A 20,926-nucleotide genomic window follows, 5' to 3' on the forward strand; every position below is an offset into this window, starting at 1 on the left:
TTACTTCGAGCCAACGGAACTAAGCGGTGGTTGATCCGGAATTTCTTCATCATTTATAATTTGAAGGATACGACTAACTTCGGCGTGTAGGTCATCATCCAAGATTTCTTAAAGTAATAAAAAAAAAAAATGGAACCCATCGAAATTAATAAATAAAATAAAAGGGTGAAAATAATAAGAATTCTTTAAAAAAATTCTATCAACTTAAATAAACGACGAAGATAACTAACTATAAGTTTTCTCTTTAATCCAGTCTTCGAATTTCTTTTCGCGTTCCACCTCTTCTTTCACAATTTTCGGTGCTGCTGGAAAAGTAATCAATACTATGCTCATGTTGTCACGACTTCCCTAAATGATCCAGAAATTGACGCTGAAAACACAATTCGCAAAAAAAAAAAAATGATTCAAGTAGCTCGAATACTTTGAAGAGGCAATGATCAACGACGGCCGAGCAAACTTTCGACAAATCCTCCGTGATGGTTAATTGGTAGCGAATAAAATGGCATAAGTCCTCGTTTGTCATCACGTCCCATATACCATCGCAAGCGAGAACGAGGAATTGGTCCTCATCTGGCTTTCGTGTTTCGACGTAGATTTCTGGAGCTGGAGATACCAATTGTTCGGTCGGCCCTACGATGCATTAAGAAACAAATTCATACAACTTTGAAATTAAATGACAGGGGTAGGAAAGAAAGTAATACCTTTGCCTTCTACGCTTTTGTATTCAAAGTCACCAAGAGCCCTTGAGACTGCCAGTGATCCGTTGACCCTATGAATCATAACCGAGCCGCCTGCGTCTTGTATTCTCTTTTTTTCAGCAGCCACCGTCGGCTTATGGTCCATCGTGCAGACGGCTGCTTCACCATTTCGACACAGAACAGCTCTAGAATCGCCACAATTAGCTATGTAGAAGTGGGTTGGAGAAATTAATGTGGACACTGCCGTTGATCCGCTCTTATCTTCCCCATTTGCCACACATGGCATTTGTCTCATGGTCTCATCCAATCTATTGCACAAAAAATTCTTCTTAGAGATAGTGCAACTAACATGAGATTTTTTTGCTATTTTTACTTAAGAAACCCAGCGTGAATGGCACGTCTAATGGTACTTTCGAGTTCGTTGTTTTCTTCATCATTCTCGGCTGTCTTTGGTGAAATTTTCTTGAAGTCCTCTGTTTCTATAATGGTGGGCAACAAATTACTTGCACAATGAGCTGAAACAGTCGAGCCGCAGTGCCCGTCGAAGACGGCAAAAAATGACCAATCTGCAAATAAAAAGGACAGAATGAGGAATAATGTTAGTAATATGCTACACTTTCTCAGGAGCATGCTTACTACCCATGCTATTTAACATGAAATCCAGCATTGACACAAAATTAATCAAAAACTGGAATGCCATAGAAGCAAATAAAGACCTAACATTCATAATACCTTTGAAACCACCTGGCAGCCCAACGACTGCAGTATGTGAGTCTTCCATCTCTACACGCCAACCTTGCATACTGACAACTCCATATCTGAGTCCATTGCCCTCATTACACTCCCGACTTTTTTCTGTTTTCGGTTTATCTAGGAATCCACCCATTTTTTTTCTCAGGTGAAATAAGGTTAGCAGGTACACAACAGCCCTTCTCTTGGCTTCACCAATGATTTGTTTACTCTGTGTGCTGACTGTACTGGAATTTAACATCCATGCATAGATGGACGTTCCAACAAATCACTGGCTGGTTCCTAGTGCTTTCCTTGGCACATCACACTGCCTACAAAAAGAAAATTTTAGAAGAAATGAAGTCAACTGAAAACTATTATCAAAATTAAGCAACATGGTTATAAAATTAATTAAAAAATTATTAGCTAGGACTAAGGACTTGTGACAAACCATGCAGCTTGAAACTCAGGAAAAGAACTTGGTAAAATGGCTACCCAAAAGCTGATAAGTAAGATAAGATAAGATTTTATTCTAAATTGTTGCCTAGTGATTATCTACCTTTTCACCTGCAATGTCGCCGTTTTTTTGAATTTCTGCTTTCCTTTCTTTTTTAAAATTTATTTCGTTACTGTTTTGGCCCGTGTTAATTACAACTGCCAATACTCCTTCTATGGTATTTATAATCGGCGACGACAAGTCAATCAAAATTTGAGACACTGCAGATTAGTATCGCCTGCCTGAACTCAATATCCTCGTCGTTGCAAAATCAATTCACGAAAATGCTGTCGTACTTTCGTGGTCTCTCCTCCCAGCCAAACGTTTTTTCTATGATAATAATGGCTGCTAGTAAATCGATTGTCAAATATCGATTTTTGCGCTTCCGTATCATTCATCACTTTTAAAAAGCCATAACAACTTAACTTGTAACCGTCACTACCATTTCTCAAAAACTTATCATTAAATTACCAACTGGCATTTTTAAATTACAGATCTAACTTTATAATTCACAAAATGTGTTTCTAATTCTGTACGGGTTTTGTCGTGCCGCAAGCCACTCCACCTTTTGATTGCGCAATAGAGGGAACTGCCCGGGGGTATCAATTTGGCCCCTCTCCTTATTCGTCAGGATTGTGAAAAGTACTAAAATGCAGGGACTCCTCCCTTTTGGTTCTCCTACGCTCTGGCGGTGGAGTAATGCATTTCTGCAGCAATAGTTTTAAGTTTTCTTTTTTGCGTACTCTTGTGACGATACGAGACCACTGTTACACGAGTGTTTAACTCAAAATATTTTTGTTGGAATGGAACAACTGAACTGTTGGATTCTTTCTGTTTCCCCCCATTTTTGTGGCGAAATATAGTAATTACCCTGCTGTAATGCTGCAAGGAGAGAGAAAAATGATTCTGATCAACCTTTTTTAACCCCCACTTTTTTGCACATTGAACGGGTTGACTGTTGGGATGTAGGCAAGTGGTCCAGGATGCAAAAAAGAAAACAATTAGTTTTGCAGTCAAATACAACGCAGAAGTCAGACAGACAAATAGAATGATTTTTTACGAGTGGCTTCGTGATTTTAAAAATAGACACTGAAAACAGCTGTTATTTTTGAATCCTTAAAAGGCTCACATAGCCGAGCAGCAGACTTGCCGTGATCGCGATCACAAAATTGATGGCGCAATAATTTGAACTGCATGGGGCATTTATTTGGCTCCTCCACCTTTTCGGTGAGATTACTAAAATGCGGATATGTGACTCCTCCCTCTTTTCTCTTATGCTCTGGCGGTGGAATAGAGCAGCCTTTTAGCAATAATTTTGTTACCCTCTTTTTTTTTAAACTTTAGCAGTGAAGTGGGGCAACCGTATTACGCGGGTTTTTTATTCCACTGTTTTTCCTCACAATGGGTTGGCGGAATGGGACAACTTACCTGTTTGATTCCCTCTTTTTCCCACATTTTTTGCGGCGGCAAGTGGCAATTGGCCAATTGCGCTCTGTAGTATAACAAATAAAAACAACAAAACCAGCTGTTCTTTTGTATTATTATTGTTTTATCATATTCACAAAGCAAGTTTCGGACAGATAAATAGAAAATACAAGATCCTCATTCACCATCATGTATTCCATTGTCACAGTCTCACTTTTTACATATACTCATGGTAAATAAAAAATTCTTGTAGTCAGCCCAAACCGTATAAGTCAAATTCCTACACACAGGGTGTTACATGGATAAAGGAAGGTATGGATATAGCCACTTGTGAAAAAAAAATGCACACAAGATTGGAAAATTGGCTATTTCCCTCCTCCTCCTCCCATTCCCATAAGGTTTCCTAGACCACCAGCCCCTTGCTGAAGTTGCCTCATCATATTTTGCAATCCTCCCATACCACCTTTACGAATAAAATCATGTTATAATTTTCCTTCCACCAAACATCATTTAAACTAGTATCATACCCATTCGCTGGAGAACGGACGGATCCATCATACGAGCCATCTGCTGATTCAGCTTGGCCATTTGTGTGGGATTGACATTTTTCGTCATGTCGCCTCCTGTCAAAACAACGCAACAATACGATTAGATATCCATAATATAAACTCAGAGCGAAAACTTTACGTACCTTTGAAAAGCCCCTTGATACCACCCATCTTCTTGACAACGGCTGCGAACTTTGTATACTGAGAAATCAATTCTTTAACTTCACGTTCAGTCACGCCCGACCCTCTGGCCACCCGCGCCATCCGCGTAGGTTGTTTGCTGAAAAGTTTAGCTCCATCTTGATTGTCTAACTCGGAATCATTCATACTATCCATGATTGTCATAAGTTTCTTTAGTCTGGCCATTGACTCTTGTTCACCACCTTTGGTCATGAAATCTTGACTGAAGCCCGGTATCATCCCCTGTATTTAAAAATAAATATATATACATTGAAACAATAAAATAAAAATAAGGAAAAGAAGAAGAAGAAGAAAAAAAAGCTTGAACTAAAGTGTAGAAGTTAAATGCACTCACCATGATTTGGGAAAATGGTCCCATCTTCATGATATTAGTAAACTGTTCGTACATATCGCGTAAAGTGAACTGGCCGTGTTTAATTTTTTCTATGAGTTCCTCGTTGTCGTCCAACTTTAGCTCATTGACTTTGTCTATGAGTCCTTCAATATCACCAAGTCCCAGTAATTTACTAATAAAAGGCTTCGTCTTAAACGATTCAAGGTCGTCGATATGCTCTCCGGTTCCGATGAAAATTACGGGACTCTGCGTGGCAGCCACACTAGTCATTTGCAAAATGTAAGCGTAAAGCAAATCCTTTAAACATTTTTTTACGTAAATGACTTACGCGCTGAGAGCGCCACCACCTTTAGCGTGACCATCCAGTTTTGTGATGATAACTGAACCAACATCTACTTTTTCTTTGAAGGCACGGGCTTGAGCCTCGCATGCCTGGCCGATGGAGGCGTCCATGACGAAGATGATATTATCTGGTTTCTTTCATTTTCGACAGGAATTTGAATGAAAGTTCTATTGTGAAATTCTACTTCATTCGTTTTACTTACCACAGCATTTGAAACTTGCAACATTTCTTCAAAAAGTGAATCCTCCTGCTTGTGTCGGCCACTTGTATCCACGACGATGAATTCAAAATTTTCCGCTTTGAACATATCAACACCCTCCTGAGCAATGACCACTGGATCAACTTCTGTGTAGCTACAAAATATAGAATCAAAACAAACTGCAGAGTAAATGATGAAACACTTAGGATTACCTTCCATAGAAAGGGATTCTGGCTTTTGTGGCGTTCTGTTTGAGCTGATCATAAGCACCAGCACGGAAAGTATCAGCACAGACAAGACAAGATTTCCAGCCTTTCTTCATATAGTGGTATGCTAATTTTGTGCAAGTTGTAGTCTTACCAGAACCTTGCAAACCAACAAACATAATAACATTGGGGCGTCCTTTGACTGGCTGATATGGTTTGACTCCAGGATCTACTAACTATCATTTCAAAATTGTAAGAAACAAATAACAGCTGGAAGTTAGTTTGGGTGTACCTTGATTAGCTCCTTGAAGACAGCACTTTGGATCATTCGTCTCTTATTCAAACCACCAGCCATGTCATCGAAATCAATAACTGATTTGACATTTTCTCTTAACTGTTTTACCAATCTGATATTGACATCTGATTCAAGCAAAGCGGCACATATTTCCTTTAGCATAGCATTTAAAACCTGCAGGGACAAGAAAATGTGAGATTAGGGTCATAGAGCTAAGCATATTTTTGCTTTTTTATGGCTCTACCTCTTCATTGATAACTGTCGCATTACTCAGCGACCTTAAGGCCGAGGTAATTTTCCTTCCTAAATCTGCCAACACCATTTTTGATAACTAAGTCGTCGACAATTCACTAATTTCAGTAATTTGTTGAGTGAATTTACACTAGCAGAGAGCGGACAAGAGCACGTCACTCTCTTACTTCTCTAAACAACTACGGGTGAAGGAGTCCTTTACTAGCCAGGAGTACGAATTTGCGATAAATTTTCATTTTTCAATCCGAAATTCCGAATCTGCTAAGCGGTAATTCTGGTTTCACACAATAACGAATGTGCAAAGTTTCCTGCACGTTCTATTTATTAATATTTTTGTTTTCCCGTCAATGTTGTCTCATGATCATGAACACCCAGAATCGTATTCGTTAGGTCGTTCCCATTTTTCTTATGGCGTTCATGTATGAATTGAGCAAATAGTTTAACACAATTAATTTTTAAGTAGATTTTATAAGACTGCATCCCAGAAAAAAAACTAAGGGCTGTGAGCGCTTTTCAAAAGTTACATTATATGAAATCACCAATTGGTTACAATTATCTAAATATAAATACACCATGAGAAAATATTTGGAGCAGAGAGAGGAGGACTCCTACAAAACATTTTACAAAGGCTCCTACTAATTTTGAGACCTTATGGAACCCGTATCCATTCAAAGTGAAAAAAAAAAACGTGTAGGCTATTTGTTTAAAGTTTTGTTGACAATTAAAATATTCGTTTCATATGCAAATAAATTACATAAAAACCATTTGAACCACTTTATCAGTGTTCATCTCGCGTGGCACCAGGGCAACTGGAAGTGAGATCTTGATCGTCATTAAATTTCGTTGCACACCAAGTGCAATACCAATGAACTTGACGGAGGTAGGCTGTGATTAACTCAAGTTGTTCACCGGGTAAAAGTTGTTCTTCTTCCTTTTCTTCAACATCTTTGTCTTCTTGATCAGATTCTTCCGGATCTTTGACCACTTGGGGCCAAAACCAAAGTTCGGCCGGTTCCAGGATGTTCTTTTCTTCGTCCAGAACTTGACACATCCGTTGGCTCTTCCTCAAATCAATGAGAATAAGTTTCTGAACAGCTTCATCTTTCTTACGGTTTCTAAATTCAGTTACACTTGTCGAACTGTTTTGGCTAGAGATTCTGTTCTGCAACATTGTCATCTTTCTTTGTAGTATGTCTTTCACGGCAGCCTCTCTGCCCAATCCAGCTCGCGTGGTCTTTATTTCAACGGCTACAGGCTCCACGCGACCTTCTTCTGTCTTTCCCAAGCCTTTGCCTGGATTGTAGCCCATCTTTTGTAACATGGCAAAACCTGCAATAAAAATTGACAATGGATTTCAAATTATTTCTCAAGCATTTAAAATTTAGTTAATTCCTGTACCTTTATTTTGACTACTTATTGCTGTGCTAAGCCCTTCTTCACGCTTTTCAGCCTCCAAAACTCTGACAGGCTTGTTCAATTTTCTCATTTTTTCGTTTGCACTGCGGTGTTGTTCCTCAATTTGGAACTGCCTTTTGGTGCTCTGCTTGAAAACTAGTCCTGGCCTGACATCCTTTACACTGCAAAATATTTTAGTTGGGAAAATACAGAAAAAATCATCAGAACCTCACAAGATTGTTGCTAGATCTAAATTTAATGAATATTTTTTGTCATGATTTCCTCATTTCATAATTCTGAGTTTGATATCCATTATTATGATTGTTTTTAATCTAACAAGCTTGTTAGATAGCAAGTTCCCATAAGTTTACTTAAATAAAACAACATTACATAAGCTAGAATTATTATTACCATGCCGTCAAAAATTCTTCAGACATGTAATCATCCTCCTCGGCACTATCTGTCATAATTGCTATTAGAGATCAACAAAAATCTAGCAATAATAATTATTTTTTTCGGATTCGCTGCTTAAGAGTTAAGACTAATGGAGCAGACGAAACCGCTCATTTAAAGCAACATTGCCAAAGGTTTAAAAGAAGAAACGGCGCCAAATATAAAAACGACAGAAAATACAAAGCGTTTTGGACTGAATACTTCCATTAAATTTAATGGGAATATACAAACTGTCGAAAATTAAATAAGGAGAACACAGTTTCAACATTAAATGTATACCAGTTAATGTATTTGATGTACAAGGCCTACAGCATTGAAAATCAAAATGCAAGTAATTGGTCAAGAATGAATATTTTCCCCATGTCAGTCCAGCTGGATGGTGGTTTTTCATTCAGTAGAATCCACGAGAGCTACAAAAGCGCCTAGTATGCGGGTGGTGAAGCGTAAGCAGGCGCAGGGGGGGAATAAGCGGGCGGGGGAGGGGCGTATGATGGTGGAGCATAAGCCGGAGGAGCGTAGCTAGGAGGGGGAGCATAAGATGGAGGAGCATAGTCTGCAGGTGGGGGATAGGCTGGAGGAGGGTAGGGCGGGTATTCTGGCACGCCAACGTGAACGGGTACCGGTTGCTCCACGAGACCGACCATGGTCATTGCAGGGACTCCAGCACCTATACCTTTTGGTCCAACGCCCAAACCTAAGCCGAAGCCGCCTTTTTTGCTGTAGTAGAGGAATCGCTTTGTTCGCCCACCATGGCTTTTGGGCTCTTCATCGCCTTGGCAACTCCAAAGGCATAGCGAAAGCAATAAAACCTAAAATTAGAGCCAAATAAACAGTTAGATCTCTGTCTCAAGAATATTTTAATGCAAACTCTTAAATACTTGCACAAAAGACATAAAAATAACAATGAATTAAAATTACCACTTTTGAGATGGAGTGTCTTTTCATCTTGCCACAAAGCCACGGGTAGAATAGGATAGAATTCAAACTTTTTTAGGATTGTTATCGGCTTGTTACTTTAAAGCCAGCAGAAGATCGAATGATGCACTTCAATGCCTCTGTCCCTTCTTTTTATTCATTTCCCCACTCCCGTCTGCTATGTTATAGTGAATGACCTTAAATTTCAAGAAGAATTGTCAGAAGAAAAAATGAGAACACTCATGGTCAATTCTCCATTCAAGGTATTTCAGATGCAACGTTTGGACAAGGCCGATTAAACAGAGCTATACGCTAAACTCTACATTTTTCATGAAAAATATGAAAAAACTTACAAAATAAAATCTTTTTTCAGTTCGATGGGATTTTTTTGCGAATAAAACAACGGAAAAAAAAGGTTTGCGTTTCGGAGCCGTAGAATTAAGGATAACTTTTAATTACCCGCGACACGTTTAAGATCGATGATAAAACTAAACTGAAAACAGAATTTTGAGAATGTAAATTTCTCTTTATCGATGAATAAACTGTGAGATGTTCGTTAAACCGTGACCAGAGTTATTGAAATTACGTTAAATTCCCAGTAGAGTAATTTGTTTTCACTGCTACTCGTTTCATGGACGAGTTTTACCCGTAAAAACTGATGAGACCGAGGTTAATGACTTTCGAGAAAAAGAATTACAGACAATAATGATCACATTTTGAAAAACCTATTAGCTCCCGAAGGTCAGAGTTTAAGCCTTGGGTTCTTCCCGGGAACAGCAAAGTTGAAACCCCTTTCCCACACTACATCGTTTCGCATGAGTGGAAGGCAATAAATACGGAATTGCGCGGTCCGATCAACATCAATCATCAGCCTTCATCGGTCTAGTATTGTTCTTGTTGAATTGTTGTTCCAGAAACACTCTTATTGATCAAAGGTGTAACCTTAAGACCTCTACGATGAAGTTCCTGAAGGTAATTTAGATAATTTCAAATGTTAACGTGGTACTTTGAATTAAAATTTTGCTTGTTATTCTATCCTAAAGAATGTAGCACTGCTGTCGCTGTTGGTTCTCTTCAGTTTGATGGCTGCTGGAGCTGAAGAAGAAGAAAGCACTACGACCACCGAGGGATCTACTAGCACAGAAGAATCCATGACTACCGACGACTCGATAAATCGAGACAAGCGTTTCTTGTTCTTCATGAAGAAGAAAGGCGGCGGAGGTGGAGGTGGTGGAGGAAAGGAATTAGGAGGCATCGACAATCCAATTCCGATGGTGGGAATCGTCCAGCGACCTGTGCCTGTGCCTGTTCCTGTACCGATGGACTATCCACCTCAATCATATGCCCCTCCACCAAGCTATTCTCCTCCAGCGTATGCTCCTCCTCCTAGCTACCCACCTCCATCTTATCCTCCCCCAAGTTATTCACCACCTCCGTACGCTCCTCCGCAAAGCTATTCACCCCCAGCGTATGCTCCTCCCTCTCCTCCACAATATGCCCCTCCCCCTCTTCCGCAATATGCCCCTCCCTCTCCTCCGCAATATGCCCCTCCCTCTCCTCCAAGCTATTCGCCTCCAGCTTATTCCCCTCCCTCTCCTCCACAATATGCCCCTCCAGCTCCCCCTGCTTATTCCCCTCCAGCTCCACCTTCTTATCCTTAAAGGATTCTTCCTCATAGGCGGATTAGCAAACCGCCATCTTTTGAGCTGGCTTAAAAGAAAACGTAGCAAATGTCTGTAGTTTTGAATGCTTACCAGATATTTTTAGGTTTGATGTGAGTTATCGAGAATACAGTAATTCACTGCAATTTCTTTTCGTTTCATTTCTTCTTCGTTTGGTGAGCAGTCGGTGAATAAGCCAAATATTTATATTATCTATGGCTATTTTTGGAATTGTTTCAAGGAATGATAAATATCCTTCCATTTTCTGAAAAGGAAAAAGAAAATATGTATTTAAATTGAATTAAATCGAATAACACGATAAATGAATGAATAGAAAATAAAACTGCTGATCAAAAATATATCTTCGTCGCCTGATAGAAAGCGACTACGTAATTTTCTCGCGTGTTTATATTACTTGAGAAAATGATGGAAAAAAAAAAGAGAATGTTTAAAACAACCCAGTTTGTCAACATCTTAAATCAATAATCTGCAATGCCAACGTTCAGTTCATATCATTTCCCAACCAATTCTTTGTTAGCGATATTTTGCGCGAGTATTGCGTATTTTCACTTTTGTGACTTAACCTCCACTAGGTAGAAAATGATATTTTTCATCTGAATTTCGACGAAATGTGCACAATCCCTTTGTTTTGTTATTCTACTTTATAAAACTACGATAAAAACACGTGAAATCCAGCCACAGAAAAAGCATGAAATTCCATCCAACCTTGTGATGGCCTTTTGAATTCTGTAAAAACTCATCGATTGGGAATAACGAACAGACATTCACCCGTTCGCACCTATCGTGTCAACAACTATAAAAGGATGCCTCAATAACAAATGTGACAGTATATAAAACGATGCACCAAAAAAATTAAACCATTCACTCGATTGCAGACCGGTAGGCAACACTTGGCAAGGATGAAATTTCCCATAATTTCAGTATTGGTACGACCATTTCATGTAATTTTGACTATTTGTTATTGTTATTTTTGGGGTTTTTCAGGTGCTCATATTCCTGATGGCAGGAGCAGCAAAATCAAGTCAAAGCCGTCAAAAACGTTTCATCCTTTTGAAGAGACTTCTACAGATGAACGGTGCTGGCGGTGATTCCCCCCTGTTTCGGGACCCAGCACCTTCGTGTCCACCCATCTACATTCAACAACAATCACAAACCGCGGCTACACAGACGCCCTATTACACGACTACTCCTGCCCCTTATTATACGACCACGCCAACCCCATATTACACATCACCAGCTCCGCCGGCTTACAACCCTCCACCTACATACGACTATACTACACCGGCACCACCACCAGCTTATGGTAAATCAACTTACCTACAAATGCCACCAATCTACAAACCACCTACACCGTCTTACGTTCCGGAGCAGAATTATAATCAGCAGCAGGCTCCGTCATCGTACCAATCTCCACTTATGCCACAGCACATGTTCTGAAATTAAAACAAGAAGTTTAGTATATAGAATGAAAAATGCACAGGTTGCAAATGTCAAAATTCATCACTAAGCCTTCGAATGTAAACTCAATTTGCTATGTACGTCAACTGCTAATACACAAACGGCATTTTGAAAAATTATTTGAAACGAAACTGGAAAACATTCGATAGAATTATTTGGCTTCATCGTTTCTGTGATATTCTAATCTAATTACCACACAAAGCATTGTTACATCAGAAATTTTCTTTGCTAAAACTTCAGTAACTAATTTAGCCGTTTCTTGACGAAATACCTAATTAATTATGGCCACAGCAAGCGTGCAAGGGAACTTGGCCCAGTAGCCAGAAAGCAATAGACGAATGAAGAATTTCTTCTCGTGACTTGGCAAACCATCACATTCGGTAGCTTTTGAAACATTAGAAAATAATATGTCATTCAACACAAGAATTTTATGTGGTGAACTCCAATTGCCATATTTCTACTCGTTCATTTAATTTTTAGAGCAGATGTATGCACGCCAAGTATAGTGTCCAATGAAAACAAAAACAACGAGCCGTTGTATAATAGATAAAATCACCTAGCAACAAGCATGGCTTTGTGCAAGTCACCTACCATACCTGATATGGCTGATAAAAGTACGAGTTTAAGTCATACCATAAAACGTAGAGAAATTGGAACGAGTCACACAACCACCATCAAATGCACGTTGCCGCCTCAGTGCCTGCTGACTGTTATCTTACATTTCCATCATGGAAAAAGAGCGCCATCTCTGTCGTCTGCAAACGTTCCCGTCATCACATTCCGGACGAGTCTAATTTGATCAGTTGTTAATCTGGCTTCTGTCACTGCCTAGAAAAATAATTATAACTGAAGGGAAACACAAGTAGCAAGCCAACAGTGATGCATATCTCCGGAACAGTGTGATTCACTTTTCCTTCATCTTCTTCCTCAGCTTTAAAAAATCTGGTCTTTCAGAGAATACTTCTCACAAAATAGTCTGTCCCATTGCACATGCCTCAAGTGCACTATTATCTTTGTCGGTTTTGGGATTGCCTGTGTCCGTCGTAATATTGCGAGCTTTTACCCAAGTCCCATTATCGTGCATCAAGTTGTTTTTCCTTTTGCATTTCTTGTGTGCTTATAATTCCAGGTAACCCAAGATAATCAAGAGCTATAATATTACTTACGTTGTTGTTGAATGTAACAGCATTTTGCACTGTTTGTTGATTGATACTGCTAACAGAAATCAAAATGCAGCCTTTTTCTTTTTTGACACTAGACAAGACTTGCTAGGCTGCATCTCATAGGATGAACATGTCTGTGAGAAATCGTAACAAGGTAGCAGACATGTTTTTACTGTTTTGTTAAATCAATAATAGTCATTTGAGAAAATACCATGGCCGTCATCCAGTTTACCCCAGAGAAGAACACGACAATGTCTATTAAAGAGAAGACGACTAGCATTTCAAGAGCCTTTCTCGTTATCCGGATGCTCTTCTTTACCACTGTGATCGCGTTAAGTGTTCTAATTGCAACAGGTAAAATAGCTTGGAAATAAAAAAGAAATTTGATTTGTTTTAATAAACTTTTTACCTTTAAGTTATGGTCAATAACACAACAGGCTGGATTTCTCCCCACCACAGTACCAACCTTTTGGACAAGCTTTCTTTAAGCCTTGGCCTTCAGGAGCATGTTTACACGGTTGTTATTGATGCTGGTAGCACAGGCTCAAGAGTGTTGGCATTTACCTTTCATCGGTCGTTATCAGGTAAATACAAAGTCCATGATATTGTGCCTTCTCAGCTATCTAACTATAAACAATTACTTCTTGTAGACCGAAGCGTAAAGCTAGACCAAGAATTCTATTCACATATCAAACCCGGATTGTCTTCTTTTGCTGATGATCCTAAGAAAGGAGCTGATTCAATAAAACAACTTTTAGACAAGGCCAAAATGGTTGTACCTCCACACCTTTGGCACCAAACACCCCTAGTCCTGAAGGCAACAGCCGGCTTGAGACTTTTACCTGCTGAAAAAGCAAATCTTATTCTTGAAGAGGTTAATGCCTTTTACATTAAAACTTTGGCCATGAAATCTTACAAGGGTCGATACGTTATAATTTCAGGTTCGACGAGTGTTTGAAGAATCTGGATTCATGGTGACTCAACGTTCGGTGAGCATCATGGACGGCATTGACGAGGGATTGTTTTCTTGGTTTACCATCAATTTTCTTCTCGGTTAGTAACTTTGAATTCGTGGTTTACTTGAACAAAAAACACGATTTTTAAAATTATTTTACAGATCGTCTGCAACATCCTGAGCAAACCGTGGCAGCACTGGACTTGGGTGGAGGTTCAACACAAATTACTTTCGTTCCCAAAGGTAGAAATCCCAAATATATATTTTTTAAGTTTAGAACAAGTGCGTAATTTTCAAAAAATCTTAGAAAAAAGTACAATGGAGGAGCCCCTCAAGGATTTATCCATCAAGTAGCCACCCTTCATCAAAAGATTGATGTCTACTCATTTAGGTATATAATCTTTCGGTATCGTTTGATTGCACACTGTAACTGTCTTTGTGTTCAAATAGTTACCTTGGGTTAGGATTGATGGCAGCGCGAAAACAAATTCTGTCGGCTGGCCAAGCCGAAGGAGAATCGGAACTGCGTTCACCTTGCATCAACCCTATGGTAAAGAAAGGTTGGACTTATAGTGGCGTTAATTACATTGTGAAAGGAACTCACGATGTTGACGTCGAGAAAATCCCTCTGTCCGAGTGGCAAAAGAAAGGCGGTGTGCCTAAAGCTGATTTTGACGAGTGCCTCAGACTCAGTCGTAGTCTTCTAGAAACTTCTGTGCATAAACCTGCCGAGCTCAACGACCGCGAAGTGTTGGCCATTTCGTATTATTACGACAGAGCCAGCGACCATGGTTTGATAGGTGAATTCAATTTTCTTACTCCTTTAAAATCTGCCTCCAGCCTAATAAACTTTCATTTATTCAGACTCATCTGAAGGGGGAGTGTTGACCATAAAAGAATTATTTAAAATGGCAGAACAAAGTAATTTGATTTCAAGAAAGATTACCTTGAATTTTCACTCATTTTGATTGTTGTCGTGTCGCTAGTTTGTGCCGTCCCGAACCCCGACCAAGCTTTTGCCTGCTTGGATATGACCTATATTTCTGCCTTGCTTCACCATGGTTTCGGTTTAGCCACCGATACCAAACTACAGGTTTGTTCAGTTGTTTTGTGACTAGCGTTTTCCATAACATTAATCGTTTCTTTTGAAACAGCTGAGGAAGAAGATCGACGGCTACGAGACCAGTTGGGCTTTAGGTGCAGCTTTCCACGTTTTACATAACGGAATTTAAAGTGCCAGTGATAGTGCCGTATCATACGATGATGAGTAAGATTTTCGTTTTGAACGAGGCCAAGAAATCTTAACTCTCGGTTTCTCTCATTGTGTTATTGAACTTGAGAATGTTCATGTGCCTTCCTCTCTGTATTGTTGGTCAACTACATTTTTCTCCCCGCTTCCATTGGTTGCTCCTCGTATTTTTTCCATAGTCTGCCCCCTTTTTTTTATTTTTAACATTCCTCAACGGCGCTTGATGTTTGCAACCAAGTGCAATGCTATAAGAGTCGACCTTCCCAAAACACCAATTTCCGTTTGTTCTTTGTTGTCATTTTAATTTTTCGCTTAGTCGTAATTTTTGGAGATCAAGTAGTCTTGGCTTTTCCTCACATTTACGTGGTTGGTTACAGCTGTTTTTAATCAACTGTAAATATACGATAGTTTGAAGGTCATGGGTCATGAAATAAATAATATAATGAACAGTTGCCTTACGTAATTCTTTTATAAATGGTTCAGCAATTGTCATTAAATTGTTGCTTTCTTCTACTTGGGTTTAAACCCCTATCGGCTAAAGTTTTTCTTTTAAATTACTTACAGAATTCCACAAGAGCACGTAACCCACCTAACTCTTTCATTTAGTCGCCTTCAAGGCGCTTACGAGGAATTTCACTTTGATTACCGAAATTTCAAATTCTTCGTTAACATGGCGAAATATATCCCCCTGAACCTACCTAGAAAAGAACTAGATTTACTTTAAGATCTACAATCTAATAGACGTAAATTAAAACATTTCAGAGTATTTTCTATAGGAAATCGACTTACTTCATCCGGGTTCTTTTGTTTTCCAGCAACAGGAATAATAAAGGGTCATCTTCTCTTCACCAAATTTGGTATAAAACCATTGATTAGAAATGTCTAAGATCGGGCATTCGTGCCAGGAACTTCTGGTTTTTAGGTGACGTGATTGCTGTCCCTGATGATTGCTCAACTACATCACTTATCAAGATTTCTCCTTGCAGAAGCTAACCTGTAACAAAAGCTCTTTCCTTAAGATTGTGTCTAGATTAATAACATTATTAGTAAGCCTAAAAGGTCACTAGTGCGAGGCAAAATTTGATTTTCCGAGTTACCTGTCTAGGATTAAATCCGCGCTTTGTCGGCCCACAACACTGACCTGCGCCATAGGTATACGTGTTTACATAACTGGTCGGTCGTCTCGTGCTGGGCTAGAGTTGCACGCGTCCTTCCTTCACCAGCATGCCGAGTGACTCAGCGTCTGACACGACAGTTTTTAAGCAGCTGCACATTTTTTGCCGGAAGCGTGAATCACGACGTGGGCGGCACCCATATAGGTGTCAATTTACTTAGTTTCCCCCCCCCCCCCAATAACTTCGTGACCGATAACAAAATGTTCCATTCGAGTTGCGACTTGTTCCACTAACCCCAGTGTCTTTTGGCGTGTGATACAAAATCCAAACTGGAATTGCTCGGCCGGAACACTTTCGAAATTCTATGTAAACGCGTACATTGGGATCCTAGAAGAGAGAACAAAAACAAACCAAAAAAACAAAATGAAGAATTTAAATTTAAAAACAAAAAAAGTGAAGCCTGCATGAATATAAAACGCTCAAACCAATTATTGTAATCGCACTTTCTCTTCCTGTATACGATTATCTCGTGTGTTTGGATGTTCTCTCGAGGTAGTACGAGTTGTAACACTTCAACACTTGCTTAAACCGAGAGAATATTTCGAATTAAATTATTTTACACGATGACAAGATAACGTTTCGGGATGCACCGTTTACCTACTCGTCCTTGATCGGGACAAAGGGAACTCCCCTGTCAAAAGGACCAGTTTGTTTTTAATCAAAGACCTCTCACAATTACAGAAACAAAACAAAGCAAACTAACTCATTTGCTCAGTTAAATATTTCAATGCGCACCTATTTATCGTGGCAGAAAAACCGGTTGCGAAAAAAGAAACGCGTTCGTGTGAAAGCTGACGGTGATGAGTGACCCAATAAGAGCTGATAATTCATACTCAGTTGCTACAGATGCATCCCCCCTCGCATCAAAAAAGGAAAAGGGAAAAATCTACCGTTAGGTCTGACCAAGTTTTAAAGCGATACCGTCCCAATTCGAAAAAAAAAAAAACAAACTGGAAGATGAGAATGCCACTCATTTTCTCCGACGGCAAATACTTTTTGTGTGCGTGCATACGGAAGGTGAAAGCTAGCCAGCGCCGGGTTCAGTTTTCACCTAGGCACCTTCATTGCGAACGAGCTCATCTCACTTCACCTCAACTCTGTGACTAGTCAAGTGCTCAAAAAACCATTCGCTCGCCGGTGGGGGAAACAAAACTTCACATTTTTCGATAGTATCCACCACGATGGATGGCACCATTCTAAGCATAGCCGTTTTACTCGTAACGTTGCTGGCTATTCTTCTTGGATCTAACGCTCAGAAGCAGAGCCTCGCGCCCGAAAACCGCACAAGATTGATCCGATCTTCCATCCCGTACGCGAGTGACGGGCGATCTTGGACGGCGAAACTATTTTCACGAGGAATAACGCCGAAGAGTTCCAGAAGAAATTCGAAAGACGATGGCGCGCAGCGTAGATTATCGAAGCTAACCAAGAAAATGAAAAAATGGTTAAAGAAAAAAGAAAAGAAGGCGACAGGTGAAGAATTCAACCCGAATATTGTCGTACTGCCAACGGACGACGCCACACCTTTCTTCCAGCAGATGATGCCAGTCAACGGTTCGATTCCAGACGACGGCTGCGATTCGAATTCCGTTCGATTCGCAAACGACAGAAACTGCTATCCCGTGCTGGGCAGAGGCCCTTGCAATGACCCCAAGCAGTGGGTCACAGTGGACCCCTACACATTCAAGGTATGACGGGCATTTTATTTGTTGTCATCTGTGTCAAACGAAAGGAAATATAAAAATGCAAATCTTATCAGGGACGATGCACTCCGCGGCTCTGCGGAAGAGAAAGAGTTTTCGTCGTTCGCGATGGACTTTGTCACGACATCTACGACCCGATCGAGTGCCAAGGCGGTCGGCGTCTCTACTATTCGCCTTACGGAGACCCCATTTGCGATTGTCCTATCGGACATTATCCTTTCCCGAACCCTCAGGACGATTGCGTCCCACTTTTCACTCAAGGTTAGCAAACTATACTTGTTCCGCATCCACATTTTTTACGTGCCTACTGTCATTCCCGATTTCGTCAGGCCCGTGCCCCTATCGCTATGTTTTAACTATCGATTCGGCGGGGAGTTTGAGTTGCACGCCATCTCAATGTCCAGAATTACCAGCCACAGTCTACGGCGACGGTGCCATCTACGGCCATTCGCGACAGGTGCAATGGGTACCGACCAAGAACGGTGTCTGCTACGAGCTGGGAACTAGCGGGCCGTGTTCGAGTTATGAATCTCAAGGTCAGCTGTTGGGCTATGACGTGTTGAAACGCCAACTGGAATGCGTCGATATCACCAATTCTACTTCGCCCTATTTCTCTTCGTGCGAAGAAAAAGATTTACTCGACAGCGTTTACGATCAGTTTCATCCGGAATACGACGTCTTCCGCATCTGGTTGGCCTATCAGAGTCTTCACTTAGAAGAGGCGGTCAAGTACGGGAAGAAAAAGAAGAATAAAAAGACCATCAAAGGCGGCGGATACGAACGTAGGCAACAGGGAACGTTAGGAGCCATTCAATTTCCCAGCAGCAACATACCTTTGCTCAATCCGACTCGGACTGGAACCGGACAGGGCAAAGGCACCAACCCGATAGTGTAAAAGAAAATTTTAAAATACCTTTTTATCCACAGTACGATATTAATTTCTGATGGTTTTCACGCAGACCCGACCGCAACCGAAGGGAGGTGCAGCAAGTTGTTAAGCCGGGCAGTGCAACAAACTGTCAAGGCAGGCAAGTGTTCAACGCTGCAACTGGTCAGTGTCGAAACGCATTTTAGCTTCCAGCTTCTTATTTATACATCGTACACCATAAGAGGGCATTCTTCCATAGTTTTGTTAAATAGACCTTATTTCAAATAAATACATTTGTTCAATATATATCTGTGTAAATTCAGCTGTAAAAATATAGAGGCCTACCAATACGGTGTCTTTTCTCTTCGTTACTTCGTCGTTCATATCCGCGTCCATCAATTGGCAGATAGATCTCTTCTCTTTAGCCTTACCAATAGGCTGATGGGTCTCAGGATTGAGTGATCTGTAACAAATAAGAATCTGGGCCTAATAGGCAGGGTGTCTCTGATGACCTATCACAAGTTCTTTGTAGATTTTCATGTCACTCCACGAAATCGGCTATTCCCGTCTGAACGGTGAACCACCTTCGGTTTGTCTATATTCATTGATTAAAGTTAGAACATGTCTTCTGAAGCTCCTATATTGTAAAACTGAAATTATATACCTTTCATGCTTCAGATCATCTGATTTTGTGAACCACATCTCTACGGCAGATGAGTTCTTCAGACAGCCATTACCTCAATTTAGAAGATCAAGTAAAAAAGCATATCCATATATTCTTGTCCTGATAGAATATTTCATGACTGGACCCAGGCAGCAGTGTTCTATCGTTGAAGTAAGCCAGACTGTCTGCAAAACACAACAAAGTAAAGAGTGATAACTTTAGGTTTCTACAAAAATTGTAAAATGAAAACATTTGTTGACTACTTTCACAATCATACAATCAAGCAGATTTTTAGTAAGTTTGGTCTTCCCTTTATGTAAGCATAATACCTTCATAGATAATTGGAGCAAAAATGATAAAGATCAACACATCGGCCCAGATACATTTTCTTTCGTCTTAACATTAATCTTAAAAATTCCTCTCCTTATTAAAAATAACAAATGATTATAAACAACTTGAAACAAACCTGGTCTTTCATTCTGGTGACAACTAATTAAAATGGCTGCACTTCGCTATGTTCGCCAAGAAAGAATTTAGGCGGCAAAGATCGATGTGAAACCGTGACTGGAATTGAAGAAGGCATTAACTTGAACTCGAAATTTTTTCATAAATAATTAAATTAAACAATTTAAAAAAAGTTCAACTTGTCAATTGTTTGAAGCAAAATTTATCATGTGGGTGAACGGCAACGCTTGCCAGTAAGGAAAGTCCTTAACGTGTTCAATGTCCATAGTTGTATGGGATCCACCTGCTAGGCACGAGATAAAACGTGTTACATCTGAATGCATGAGGTCAACTATTGTACCACAATGGAGACTACAAAGATAAAGAAGTCCTGGCAAACACGCGAACCAGTGGCTCACAGAGATGCTTTAAATTAAGGTAGGAATGACATTCCTATGCACTAATGGTGAATTAGTGAATTACCTCGTGTTACAACTTATCCCACGGAGCAAGACCAGGATGAACAGACGTTTTATTTTTTAAGAGTGGTTGTTTGCCAAGCCGGCTAGTATTGTGCACATTGTGTGTTTGCCAAAACATTTCACAAAATCTATTTGTACATCAGAAATTAATTGTACCCTTTTTTAAAAATAGCGTTCATGGATGACATTGGACAATTTTTTGTTTCAAAATTGGTCACTGAACTTGACAATGAATCATGTCACAAACAGAAGTGGTTCGCTCTTTTTTGTTTTTCGCAGCAATTTAACCAAACAGCACAACAAGGATTCATTTACTTCAAACTCAGCGTCTACACGTTAATTTTATAATTCTTAATATCTTTTAAATCTTAATTCTACAGTGAGTATCCTGGCATTGAATTTATGACAATCTTGTTTCGTTCCCCAATGAGATTTTGTAGCGCTTCACTTTCGGTCGCCATCTTTTGGATTGTTTAAAAGAAAAAAAGCCTATTTCCCGTCGGTTTATTCCTCCTGGATTCACGATTGTTGTTTCCCAGTGGATTGGAGGGGCAGCGAAAATCCTTCTTTTGAAAATTGTTCGAATACGTGTAC

The 20,926-nt window shown here is 40.0% G+C and overlaps 7 protein-coding genes and 2 long non-coding RNA genes across 16 annotated transcripts; 4 read left to right on the top strand and 5 right to left on the bottom strand.

Moving 5' to 3' along the window:
* LOC116930076 (signal recognition particle 54 kDa protein) lies at window positions 1–5,889 on the bottom strand. Its single transcript, XM_032937433.2, has 15 exons — window positions 5,719–5,889; window positions 5,472–5,648; window positions 5,186–5,415; window positions 4,977–5,127; window positions 4,760–4,908; window positions 4,432–4,693; window positions 4,040–4,319; window positions 3,876–3,971; window positions 3,727–3,811; window positions 1,431–1,594; window positions 1,072–1,264; window positions 702–1,006; window positions 422–630; window positions 231–348; window positions 1–107 (listed from the first exon to the last, which is right to left on the bottom strand). Exons 1-15 carry the CDS (start codon window positions 5,794–5,796, stop codon window positions 1–3), a joined length of 2,604 nt encoding a protein of 867 aa, XP_032793324.2. The 5' UTR covers window positions 5,797–5,889.
* Window positions 5,890–6,233: 344 nt separating this feature from the next.
* On the bottom strand, window positions 6,234–7,690 carry LOC116930073 (G patch domain-containing protein 11). Its single transcript, XM_032937430.2, has 3 exons — window positions 7,533–7,690; window positions 7,125–7,303; window positions 6,234–7,055 (listed from the first exon to the last, which is right to left on the bottom strand). The coding sequence occupies exons 1-3, from the start codon at window positions 7,586–7,588 to the stop codon at window positions 6,505–6,507; spliced, it is 786 nt and encodes a 261-aa protein (XP_032793321.2). The 5' UTR covers window positions 7,589–7,690; the 3' UTR covers window positions 6,234–6,504.
* A 306-nt stretch (window positions 7,691–7,996) lies between these two features.
* Window positions 7,997–8,519, bottom strand: LOC116931338 (extensin-like). Its single transcript, XM_032938899.2, has 2 exons — window positions 8,493–8,519; window positions 7,997–8,383 (listed from the first exon to the last, which is right to left on the bottom strand). The coding sequence occupies exons 1-2, from the start codon at window positions 8,517–8,519 to the stop codon at window positions 7,997–7,999; spliced, it is 414 nt and encodes a 137-aa protein (XP_032794790.2).
* Window positions 8,520–8,567: 48 nt separating this feature from the next.
* Window positions 8,568–12,400, bottom strand: LOC123474585. 4 transcript variants are annotated; one of them, XR_006649440.1, is made up of 5 exons: window positions 12,263–12,399; window positions 11,901–12,013; window positions 11,489–11,604; window positions 10,244–10,415; window positions 8,568–8,686 (listed from the first exon to the last, which is right to left on the bottom strand). It is a non-coding gene; the product is annotated as an uncharacterized LOC123474585 (long non-coding RNA). The 4 variants fall into 4 exon arrangements; XR_006649450.1 differs by having other exon boundaries at window positions 12,226–12,322; XR_006649433.1 differs by lacking the exon at window positions 11,901–12,013 and having other exon boundaries at window positions 12,263–12,400.
* LOC116930074 (extensin) lies at window positions 9,332–10,296 on the top strand. Its single transcript, XM_032937431.2, has 2 exons — window positions 9,332–9,461; window positions 9,533–10,296. Exons 1-2 carry the CDS (start codon window positions 9,447–9,449, stop codon window positions 10,148–10,150), a joined length of 633 nt encoding a protein of 210 aa, XP_032793322.2. The 5' UTR covers window positions 9,332–9,446; the 3' UTR covers window positions 10,151–10,296.
* LOC116930075 (extensin-2-like) lies at window positions 10,936–11,760 on the top strand. Its single transcript, XM_032937432.2, has 2 exons — window positions 10,936–11,097; window positions 11,156–11,760. The coding sequence occupies exons 1-2, from the start codon at window positions 11,071–11,073 to the stop codon at window positions 11,606–11,608; spliced, it is 480 nt and encodes a 159-aa protein (XP_032793323.1). The 5' UTR covers window positions 10,936–11,070; the 3' UTR covers window positions 11,609–11,760.
* Window positions 12,401–12,614: 214 nt separating the features above from the next.
* On the top strand, window positions 12,615–15,448 carry LOC123474573 (ectonucleoside triphosphate diphosphohydrolase 5-like). The gene is given in 12 exon segments (XM_045176804.1): window positions 12,615–12,758; window positions 12,888–12,946; window positions 13,020–13,146; window positions 13,209–13,666; window positions 13,734–13,845; window positions 13,910–13,990; window positions 14,055–14,069; window positions 14,072–14,138; window positions 14,198–14,547; window positions 14,612–14,668; window positions 14,734–14,840; window positions 14,902–15,448. Coding segments are annotated over 11 exon segments (1,482 nt in total). The 5' UTR covers window positions 12,615–12,758; window positions 12,888–12,916; the 3' UTR covers window positions 14,980–15,448.
* Window positions 15,194–20,278, bottom strand: LOC116930077. 5 transcript variants are annotated; one of them, XR_006649475.1, is made up of 9 exons: window positions 19,873–20,276; window positions 19,407–19,591; window positions 19,088–19,337; window positions 18,788–19,016; window positions 16,094–17,887; window positions 15,786–15,990; window positions 15,586–15,705; window positions 15,456–15,531; window positions 15,194–15,387 (listed from the first exon to the last, which is right to left on the bottom strand). It is a non-coding gene; the product is annotated as an uncharacterized LOC116930077 (long non-coding RNA). The 5 variants fall into 5 exon arrangements; XR_006649466.1 differs by having other exon boundaries at window positions 15,456–15,694; window positions 15,786–16,022; window positions 19,873–20,278; XR_006649462.1 differs by having other exon boundaries at window positions 15,456–15,705.
* LOC116930070 lies at window positions 17,353–19,092 on the top strand. Its single transcript, XM_032937428.2, has 4 exons — window positions 17,353–17,859; window positions 17,931–18,135; window positions 18,204–18,765; window positions 18,834–19,092. The coding sequence occupies exons 1-4, from the start codon at window positions 17,353–17,355 to the stop codon at window positions 18,946–18,948; spliced, it is 1,389 nt and encodes a 462-aa protein (XP_032793319.2). The 3' UTR covers window positions 18,949–19,092.
* Window positions 20,279–20,926: the final 648 nt, after the last annotated feature.

This window comes from Daphnia magna, linkage group LG1, assembly GCF_020631705.1.
Source record: "Daphnia magna isolate NIES linkage group LG1, ASM2063170v1.1, whole genome shotgun sequence".
In the NCBI taxonomy this organism is placed as follows: Eukaryota; Metazoa; Arthropoda; class Branchiopoda; order Diplostraca; family Daphniidae; genus Daphnia; species Daphnia magna.